At 59.4% G+C, this 10,813-nt stretch overlaps 1 protein-coding gene across 1 annotated transcript; it reads left to right on the top strand.

Moving 5' to 3' along the window:
• Positions 1-1,637: 1,637 nt before the first annotated feature.
• Positions 1,638-7,735, top strand: HAP1 (huntingtin associated protein 1; the record flags this gene model as incomplete). The annotated part of the gene is made up of 11 exons (XM_080712836.1): positions 1,638-2,064; positions 3,286-3,362; positions 3,710-3,826; positions 3,917-4,101; positions 4,378-4,471; positions 4,552-4,618; positions 5,323-5,453; positions 5,703-5,777; positions 5,988-6,143; positions 6,228-6,316; positions 7,288-7,735. The coding sequence occupies 11 exons, from the start codon at positions 1,638-1,640 to the stop codon at positions 7,733-7,735; spliced, it is 1,866 nt and encodes a 621-aa protein (XP_080568962.1).
• Positions 7,736-10,813: the final 3,078 nt, after the last annotated feature.

The following is a 10,813-nucleotide window of genomic DNA, read 5'->3' as shown; positions in this document are numbered from 1 at the left end:
CTGGGGATTGCTTGTGTATTGAGGAGCAGGAAGTGGGAGCATAGAAATGACCCCAAGGACTGGGCGCCTGCTTATAATCCCAGTACTTGGGAGGCTGAGACAGGAGGATCTTGCAGGTTCGAAGCCAGCCTCAGCTGCTTAGTAAGACCCTGTTTCCAAATAAAATATAAAGATATGTTTAGGATTGTAGCCCAGAGATAGAAGCCGCCTGGGATCCATCCCTAGTAACACACACACACACACACCACCACCACCACCACCACCACCACCACCACCACCACCAACAACAACAACAACAACAACAAAGAAAGAAAAATGACCCCAAGGCTCGAAAATAATTAGTGTGACAGCATTCTCTCTTAAGCCCTGAGGGACATCGTCCTGGGCTAACGGGCGCAGGTCTGGGGCATGTGTGTACACGTGTGTTGTGTGTGTTGTGCACGCACACTGCTGGGGACTGAACCCCAAAGGCATTCTACCTCAAGCTACATCCCTGCCCGTATTTTATTTTATTTTTTTGTTTGTTTGAAAAAAACAAAGTCTCACTAGGTGGCTGAGAGTTTCACTATTCCACTATGTTGCTGAGGCTGTTTTCGAACCTGCGACCCTCCTGTCTCAGTCTCCCAAGTACTGGGATTACAGAGAGCGTCACCACCCCTGCCCAGGTCTGGTCAGGAAGACAGACGTCTGCTCAGCGCCGGCCGTGGGATGAGGGATGCTGCGGGGCCGGGGTGGGAGGGAGTCATCCCAGTACGACATTGAAGCAGGCGCTCCCCCAAAGAACAGGTGTTAGTCAGGATGGCGAGAGCGAATTAGGGTTGGAGATAGAGGAGGAGGAAGCTCAGTGCGGTGCAATATGTCTCCGAGTGTGGCGGCGCACTTGGGGAGGGGGCCGCTGAGAGAGGAGGATCGCAGGTTCGAGACTAATAACCTCAGCAATTTAGAAAGCCCTGTTTCAAAATAAAAAAAATAAAATAAAATAGGGCTGGGGGTGTGGCTCGGAGGTAGAATGCCCCTGGTACCCCCTAAACAAAAACAAAAACAAACCGTAAAAAAAAAAAAAAAAAGATGGAAGGCGTCGTGTGGCTAGCCTTGCGGGCGGGGGGTGTGAGCGCAAGGACCGCGGCGCGGCGCGCCGGGCTGGGCAGCGCGTTGCAGTCGACACCGGAGTTGGGATTTATCGCCCAGTCAACCCGGGACGACGCCACATGTACCGCTCAAATCACGCGTCTTTCTGGACCTTCTCTCCAAGGCTGGGAGGCAGCCGGAAGCCCCGGCGGCGGAGGAGTGAAGGGGCTCTCCTATCCCAGACCCGCGAGTCCCTGTTACCCGGGTCTCGACGAAGCGGCAGCTTTGGGCCGAACCATTCTCGGAGATGGAGAGGGGAGGACAAATCCTTCATTGTGAACCCAACCCACGGAGCCCGCTGGACACGCACCCGACTCCTCTTGCTTTTCTCCTTTCCGAGAGCTTCTCTGCGCAGCCAGAGCTAGCTCCTTCCCGGTGCCACCCCGGGTCCCGGGGACCACCAGTTGCTCCCCGGACGCCCCCTCCGGCCGGCGTGGTACGGCCCGGGGGCGCCCGCTCCGGGCACAGATTATAAAGGCTCGGCTGCGGCAGCGGACTGCAGAGTCGAGATGCGCCCGAAGGAGCAGGGCCAGGGCTGCGCCGGGGACGGGCCGGGCTCCGGACCCGGGCCCGGGGACCCCGCGGCAGCCACCCCCGCGCCCCCGGCCGCCGCCACGCCTGCCCCGGAGCCCGCTCCCGCTCAGGCCCCGGGGGCGGCCCCGGGCTCCCGGGCAGCCTCGGGATCCCAGTCCGGAGCCCGCCCGGCCTCCCAGGCTGGAGCCGAGGGAGCGCAGCGCGCGTTTGCCCAGTCGGCGCCCGACAACCCGGACGCGCCGTGGACCCGCTTCATCTTCCAAGGGCCCTACGGCCCCCGGGCCACTGGCCTGGGGACTGGAAAGGCGGCCAACATCTGGAAGACGCCTGCCGCCTACATTGGCCGGCGACCCGGGGTGTCCGGCCCGGAGCGCGCCGCGTTTATTAGGGAGCTGCAGGAAGGTAAACTGAGTCCCGGCTTCCCAGAAGTGGTGGGAATGGGGCAGCTCCGGGGAGGATGGGGTCCCTGCGGGTCCAGGCTCCCTCTAGCACCACCCCGCCCGCCGTGTCACTGTCTGCGGTGTCTGTCCGGCCGCCCCTTCCCCTTCGTCGCCCCGCTGGGTGTTTCGCTGCTTTTTTTTCTTTTTTTCTCGGTGCGTCAGGTCTGGAGCCCGCGCGCTCCCCCGCCCGCTCTTAGCGCCTGTTGCCGCGGCGGCTCTGCGCACTCTCGGCGCCCCCTCCCCGTCTACCGCAGTGCCAGGAGAGGGGCGGGGGCTGCGGGAGGGCCCTGCCCAGCGCTCTGAGCCTGCGCTGGCCCGCGGGGCCCCACGGCGGTGGAGAGGTGGGCGGGCGCGCCGGGAGGCTTTGTCCATCCCCTGGCCGCCAGCGTCTAGGTAGCGCTTTCTCCCTGCCGGGGGCGGGGAGCCCCTCCTTTCCCCTCCCACCCTTTCTGGGCGGGGACATCTCTGGATGGGGTCTAGAGACTCGGTGCCCCCTACCCAGTGCTGGAGAAAATGTCTTTATCCTCTTCTTCCCACATGCAACAGGTGCGGGCTGGGCGACTGCGGTCTTTTGTGTGTGTGTGTGTGTGTGTGTGTGTGTGTGTGTGTGTGTGGCACTGGGAATTGAACCTAGAGGCATTCTTCCTCCGAGGTACAGCCCCAGCCCTATTTTATTTTTATTTTGAAACAGGGTCTCGCTAGATTGCTGAGAGCCTCACTACTTGCTGAGGCTGTCCTCGCACCCGCGATCCTCCCGTTTCAGCCTCCTTAGTACTGGGATTATAAGCGTGCGCTACCCGGCTGCAACTGCGTTTTTCTGGCCCGCGGCCCTGGTGCGCTGGCTAAGCTCCGTGTGCGGTGGCGCTTCCCCTAGCAGCCCCGCTTCTCGCTTCTCGTAGGTGACAGGAACCCAGGCATCCTTCCTGAGAGCCCAGTTCCTGAGTCCAGGGCACTGTGATCACATTACTGCACAGATCCCCTCCAGAAAATAAAAATAAGCCCAGCTCAGCAGGCCCTGGGAAAAGGGGGGGGGTACTAAGAACTAGGGGATGTGGGGAAGATGTGGGGGTGGGGAAGGGAGCTGGCTTCTCAGCCTTGGCTCTTGGTGTTAGGGGCTGCAGGCTGTGGGTACCATGTCCTCTCTTCTTGACCTGGCTGGGCCTTTTCTCCCCATCTCCCACAGCTCTCTGTCCTAACCCGCCTCCAACCAAGAAAATCAGCAAAGATGATATCAAAGTCATGCTGTATTTGCTGGAGGAGGTGTGTATCGCTGTTCCCAACCAGGCCAGCCCCATTTTAATTCTGTCCTGTTCCTTGCCTGGCTACCTTTCAGGAGGCCGAGCCGGGGGTCTCCCTGCTGGAAGGCAGGTAGCTCTCTGAGCTATTCTGGTCTGATCTGCTGTTTCCAGAGGGAAAACTGAATCAGGCCCCATAATGGGTTAAGGGAGCTCGGTGTAGTATGGGGAGAACAGAGGGCTGGGGAGGGTTTGTTCTAGTGGTCTAGCCCCCTCTGACCCATGTGTGCCCCTAGCATCTCCTCTCTGGTCTGGGAGGGCCCAGAACCTGGGAGAATAAAGGGTTCCCTTTGGGTGGTGGTCCCTCTGTAGAGAGAGCGGGACTTAAACACAGCGGCTCGCATCGGCCAGTCCCTGGTGAAACAGAACAGTGTTTTGATGGAGGAGAACAGCAAGCTGGAAGCCATGCTGGGATCGGCAAGAGAGGAGGTAAGGGGGGAGCACTCCACACCCTCCTCACGCCAGCCCCCGCTCCTGGGCCTGCCCACGTCCAACCCCTGGCTTCTCTCCTCCTGCCAGATTTTGCACCTCAGACGCCAGGTGAACTTGCGGGATGACCTCCTTCAGCTCTACTCAGACTCTGATGATGAGGAGGACGAGGAGGAAGAGGAAGAAGAGGGAGAGGAGGAGGAAGCGGAGGAGCAAGAGGAACTGGCCAGAGAGGAGGGGCGGCAGCACGACCATCCCTACGATGCCCCCAAGCGGTGAGTACCCGCCCTCGCTCGCTCCCCAGGGCTCCCTCTCTGAGCCTCAGTTTTCCTTTGGAAATGGGAACGGGGCCGTTGTCTCGCTGGCTATGGGCCCCAGGGTGCCTCTCGTTATCAATGAGGGCCTCTTAGAAAGAAGTCCAGAGTGAGGAATGCCAGTGGGATAGCTGGCACTCACTGCGACCGCCACCCTCGGCCCGAGTGGGAAAGCCCAGGTGGGATGGAAACTGGGACCCCGCTTCCTGCGGCCTGACTCCCACCGCTGCCTCCCAGGGCCTCGCAAGAGATGCACCACTGCCCGCAGCTGGAAGCCCTGCAGGAGAAGCTGAGGATGCTGGAGGAGGAGAATGAGCACCTGAGGGAGGAGGTGAGGACCGGACGGGAGGGCGCCCCGGGCATGGGCACAGGGTGGTGTGACGGCCCTGCCCCTTCCTCTCCTCCCTCCAGGCCTCTCAGCTCGACACCCTGGAGGACGAGGAGCAGATGCTCATTCTGGAATGCGTGGAGCAGTTCTGTACGTGATGTTGCAACCCGGGGCGGGGAGAGGGGAGGCTGTCCTGAGGAGCAGAGGGAAGAAGTTAGGGTTTGAAATCTGGAGGTCAGCCAGGCGTGGTGTGGCGCACGCTTGTAATCCCAGTACTTGGGAGGTTGAGACAGGAGGATCGCGACTTGAGGTCAGCTTCAGCTACTTAGTGAGGCCCTCTGCAACTTAGACCTTGTTTCAAGATAAAGAATAAAAAGTAGGGCTGAGGGTGTCACTCAGAGGTAGAATGCCCTGGGTTCAATCCCCAGTACAAAAAAAAAAAAAAAAAAAAAATCTGGAGACCCGAGTTCCTAGCTCTGGAACTTCCTAGCTGTGTGAACTCAGACAAGTTCCTCAACCTCTCTGAGCCTTCATCTTTAGGATGGGGATTAATAATCTTGGCCTGCTGATCTCCGCGGGGTAGGTGAGAATCAAAAGAGGCAACAGCTGAGGAAGGCCTTTGTGTAAAGTGTACAGAGCCACACGGAAGCCCGTGTTGTGCTTTAACACTCTCTTTCCCGACGGTCTCCCTGCTAGACGTGACCTGGGGGTGGGCTGGGGGCCAGGTCTCAATGACCACGTACGCACCCCAGTATCCCTCTCACAATCGATGGACCTGAGTTAGGAAAGCCCTCTGCAGGATGTGAGGGGCGGGCAGGCTGGCGGGCGGGATTCACCCATCGCCCCCTCCCCAGCCGAGGCCAGCCAGCAGATGGCGGAGCTGTCCGAGGTGCTGGTGCTCCGGCTGGAGAACTACGAACGGCAGCAGAAAGAGATCACCCAGCTGCAGGCCCAGATCGCAAAGCTACAGCAGCGCTGCCAGTCGGTGAGTGGCTGCGGGGTCCTCCCCTCCCTGCCCCACCTTCTCTCTGTGCTATCAGAGAGCCACCGATCCTGCCTGTTCATGGTCCCGAGGCGGGGCCCAAGGCCCTCTCCAAGAAGGTCCCACGCACTCCTCTTACCTTGTACTTCAAGGGCTGCTGGATGTTCCCTGGTGTTTCTGGGAGCCTGTGGGCAGCTGGGGTGCCAGGATTGGGGAGGCCTGGGGGGGCTCACGGGCTCGGGGTCTTTCCAGTATGGCGCCGAGACAGAGAAGCTGCAGCATCAGCTGGCCTTGGAGAAGGGACTCCACATGCATCTCCAGGAAGAGGTGAGACACCCTGCCCTCCTCCCCACCCTTGCATGCCCTGGCCCTGCTACCCGACTCCCAAGGGGACATGTGGCTTCCAGGCAGGGATGGGAACTTGTCTCTTTCTGCTCCCCCTCTGTCTGGCCCAACTGGCAGCTCGGCAGGGGTGGAATGGAGTGCAGGGAGCGTCCAGGTGAGAGCATGGGGCCAGATGCACCTGGGTCACAGCAGAGCCTGCGAGCGGGCTCTTGGCAGGAGGACCTGCGGGAGAAGTGCTTGGACCGCGGGGGTGTTGTGCTTGAGTGCTGGGAAGAGGCGAGGTACCTCCGCCAGCATCCCCAGGTGCCTGCCGGGTCTGTCACCCACTACGTATATAGCATGCCTCGGGTGAGGACTGTTCCCCACCTCTCTGTGACTGTCGGTGGGGGAGCTGGGGAGGGCTTCTGACAGGGTCCCCTCTCTCTTCCATAGGGGGTTCTTCCAAATTTCCCAGAGACCCTGGCTGAGGAGCTGAGGACGTCTCTGCGGAAGATCATCGCAGACCCTGCCTATTTGGAGAGGTGCGTAGCTGGGGCATGGGGCCTGGCCTGACCACACTCGCCCGGGCCCACCCGTGGGCAGCTGTCTTCCACAAGCAGCCCTTGGGTGTCTGCCCTGGCGAGCTGTCCAGTCCCTTCTGCTTTGACATGGTCTGGGCCCCATCGTTTCCCTCTGGGATTTTTCGGCATCACTGGGCCGAAGGGCTTTTTAGTTTCAGCTTCCACTGCCTCAGTACACTGAAGGTCCTTTTTTTGTTAAGGAATTATCGAATGCCAGCAGCGGAGATGTCAAACTTGGGGTAAGTTAGCCATCCCCCCATTACCTGTCCTCACCTGTCAGCAGCCAGATGGCCGCCTACAGCTACTTCAGTGACCCTGGGGAAGGCATTGTTTTCCGGACCCACCACAGCTTGTTCTAGGAAGGAGGTGTCCCCTCTTTCTTTAGGTCTTGCCCCCTAGGCGGCTGTCTGGCTTAAGACTGCTCCGAGTGGAAACCAAAGCCTTCCCTTCTCTAACCAGGGCCAAGAGGCCAGTGGCCTAGGATCTGGGAACATCTGGGACTCAGCCCCAGCTTGAGGCCTTTTCTGGCTGTGTGTTCCCGGACAAGTCATTTGACCTGTCCGAGCCTTACCATGGTAGATTTGTTCTTATGGCAACTGGCCATAGGGTGGGTTGTAAAGGTGAAATATACCCCTTTGGGTCTGTCCCATGCAGCAGGGGAGGGGTACCCAAGAAGGCAGGGCCTGTGCAAGGTTGGTTGTCATTTTTCTTCCCTCCGAGGGCCCTGGGTGGTGTTTGAAGCTGTGAAATTAGTTTCTAGCTCCCCTTTCCTCTGGCTGGAGAGAACTGGGGCAGAGCCATCAGGGGCAGCGGTGGGGTCCCGGTTTGGTGGGTGGACTTTGCTTTTCAGCCCCACTGGCCCAGGAGTTGTAGGACCAGGGGAGGAGAAGGGCTGAGAGCCTCGGGAAAGGACTCACTGTCTCCCTGCCCAGACGGAACCTTTGCTACAGGGAGAAGCGGGAACAGGCGCAGAAATCCGAGGCTGAGCCTGCGGAAGATCTCAGGCCCCCTGAAGATTTCGAGTCTCCCCCGGAGGAGCTGGTGCCGGAGGAGGAGCTGGGGGCCACCGAAGAGGTGGGGCCGGCGGAAGAAGGGCAGTCGGAAGAGGCGGAGCTGGCGTCTGAGGAGACCGAGGCCTGGGAGGAGGTGGAGCCCGAGGTGGACGAGGCCACGCGGATGAATGTGGTGACCTCAGCTCTGGAGGCCAGCGGCGTGGGCCCCTCTCACCTGGACATGAAGTATGTCCTCCAGCAACTGGCCAACTGGCAGGACACCCACTACAGGCGGCAGATGAAGCAGAAGGTGCGGCAGAAAGGTGAGTGCTCCAGCGGGGGCCTCCCTCCGGCCAGCCGGACAAGCTGCAGATCCTCCAGCCGATGAGAGGTGAGGGGAGGTGAGCCCCCAAGCGCTCACTTACCCCAGCCCGGCCCCACCCAGCGTGCTGATTTGCATGGACTTTGCGTATCATTTGCATAGGCACCTCAGCTTCCTACTCCTCGGGAACTGGGGCCCCAGTGTTAATTTATGTGGAATTTGCTTAGAAGTCCAGGTCTCCACCCACTTTTCTCCTGTGGGCTGGGTTGGGGGGGTCAGGGCCGGGACTGTATCCCTCCCCACCAGCTGTTCCTCAGCTTCCTGTCTCTGCCCACCTCTTCCCTACCCTCCCCCTTCACCCCCCATCCCCCGAGGCTCCCGACCCTGCAGCAATGGCAACAGCGGGCCAAAACAAACATGGGGGGCGGGATCGTGCAGCAGCAGCCCGAGCTGCCGACACAGGACTTTCGGAGGCTGGAGGAGGACAGGGCCGGCCACCCTCCCGGGGCCTGGGAGGAAGAGGGGCCTTCTGGGGCCACCTAGGCCACTGGGATGAAGGCCTCCCCCAGCGAGGGCCGCGGTCGGAGCAGTCCCCTGGGTGAGTCTGGAGGTGGGCTAGGATCACCTGCGGGCTGGTGGGGCGGGCCAGGATCTCCTCCCCACAGCTAGAAACCCCAGATTTGGGGAGCTGCAGCTGCTGAGTCAGGCCTTCTGGGCCTGGCCTGTAAGGAGCGCTCAAAGAAGCCACAGGCAATCAGGTGATGCTCACTCGGCCGTGTGTGCGTTAGCTCCTTTGGTCTTTACGCCCCTGCAGGGAGGCGCTACTTGGCTCCCCGTTTGTTAGGTGAAGACACTGAGGTTCAGACAACTGAAGGGACTTGTTCAGGGTCCCCCAGCCCACCCCCTAAGCCCGCCCCCTGCTCCGAGTGATGAAAGTCTGAGTTCGCCTCACTACTCCCCGGCCTTTTCCTGGCCCCTCCATCTCCTCGGCTGCCGTCCTGCTGCTCCTCTCGGGCCCACGGGTCAGCCCTGAGTTTTATCCTTGTTAGCGGCCCCCTTCTGTCCGGCAGCCGCCACTCTCACGGCCCTTGGTCACCAGAGAGTGGAATAGCCCTGGCCTCAGCAGGGCCGCCATGAACGGCCGTGTGGGTTATAACTGAAAGCTGACCTCCTCCGCGGTGGCTTTCTCTCTCCTGATACAGCCGCCCAGGCCTGGCCTCTGGCAGTCCGGCCCTCAGTTCACCTCCAACCCCTTCTCTTCCAGGCTTTGCTGTTTCCCAGCAGCCTGCAGAGGCCCCACAGACAGCTTGAGGCCCCTCCTTCTGCTGCCTGGCCAAGTCCCACCCGCCCCAGAGCCTCCTTCCTCCCCTCTGAATCGGGGCGCCATGTCTGCCCGCAGCCCACCCTCTGTCCTGGGGAGCCTGGGCCGCAGCTTGAGGGCCCAGGCCTCGGCCCTCTTCTGGGACAGGCTGAAGCAACCCCGGCCCTCCTTTTGCAGCAGGTGCAAAAGTTGTGGCTGCTGGGCCTGGGTCAGGTGGTGGCCTCGGAGGCAGAGGCACGAGGAGCCCCCCAGGGAGTGGCCTGCCTACCACACCCAGCTCTGAGATGGGTGGGACGGGGCTGGGCGGGGACCCCACCTCAAGTGCAGGCAGTTGTTGGGAATACCTTCCTAACGGCATGCTCCTCACCCTCCTCCTCCTGGCCCCCACATTCAAGGTGGACCCCCCAAGTCTTACTGAGCTTTAGGGACCTGGACCTCTTCCCCTGTTCTTCATCCTCTTCCCAGTCCCTGTTACTGTGTGTATCCAGAGTGTGCTTGTGTGTGGGAGGGCGGGTGGGGGTCCTTCTGCCCATGGGTGTGTCCCCCGCCACCACCTGTGCCCTATGAGTCTGGGCTCCCACCCAAGGCCCATGCCAACCTGCTGGCCTCCCTCAGTGCCCCTTGTTTTCTTGTTCTAGTCATTTCTCCCTTTCCCAGCCCTTTGCTCATAAATAGCTGGTATTTGGGGCTCAGGACCCCTCGTCGGGCCTGCCCCACCCCCACCGTGCTTCTCAGTCTCGCTTGTCCGCCTGTGTATGTGCTGTGCCGTGCAGGAAATAAAGACCTGTGTGCTACCTGGCCAGCCTCCAGCCATCTTTATCAGGAAGTGGTTGTGTGTGTGTGTGTGTGTGTGTGTGTGTGTGTGTGTGTGTACGTGTGCATACGTGTATGTGTGTGCATGTGTGCAGACTTTGCAGGGGCAGAGCTGTGGACTCTGAGATTGAATGGTGTGCTGAAGACTTTTATTAAGTACAAATACAAGCTGAGCGTGGTCACACATGCCTGTCATCTCAGGACTTGGGAGGCTGAGAGAGGAGGATCGCAGGTTCGAAGCCAGCCTCAACAACTTAGTGGGACCCTGTTTCAAAATTAAAATAGGAAAGCCGGGCGTGGTGGCGCATGCTTGTAATCCCCACGCTTGGGAGGCTGAGACAGGAGGATCACACAGGTTCGAAGCCAGTCTCAGCAATTTAGTGAGGCCCTCAGTAACTTAGTGAGACCCTGTTTCCAAATAAAGTATAAAATAGGTCTGGGAGTATAACCCGGAGGTAGAAAGCCTCTGGCTTCCACCTCCAGTACCACAAAACAAACAAACAAACAAACAAACAACAACAACAACAAAAAAATTAAAATAGGAGCCGGGCATGGTGGCACATACTTGTAATCCCAGTACTTCGGAGGCTGAGACAAGAGGATCACAGGTTTCTGGCCAGCCCTAGCAATTTAGTGAGACCCTGTTTCAAAATAAAAAGAATAAAGCCGGTCGGTCATAGTGACGCACATTTGTAATCCCTGCGCTTGGAAGGCGGAGACAGGAGGATTGCGCAGGTTCCAAGCCAGCCTCGCTGGCTTAAGACACCCTGTTTTCAAATAAAAATATAAAATAAATAGGTGTCTGAGAGTGTAGCCCAGAGGTAGAAGGGTTTCCAGGAACCCCAGTACCACAAAATAATAATAAAAAGAATAAAAATAGTTTTGGAGGGGTATCTTAGAGGTAGATAGTCCCTGGGTTCCATCCCAAGTACTACCAAAAAAAAAAAAAAAAAAAAATGGGGCAAGTAATGTGGTTCAGAGGTAAAATGCTCCTGGATTCAAGCCCCAGT

Source organism: Muscardinus avellanarius (genome assembly GCF_963383645.1).
Source record: "Muscardinus avellanarius genome assembly, chromosome: 16".
NCBI classification, from domain to species: Eukaryota; Metazoa; Chordata; class Mammalia; order Rodentia; family Gliridae; genus Muscardinus; species Muscardinus avellanarius.
Note: the sequence above shows the minus strand (reverse complement) of the source record. Positions and strands in the feature narration are given on the sequence as shown.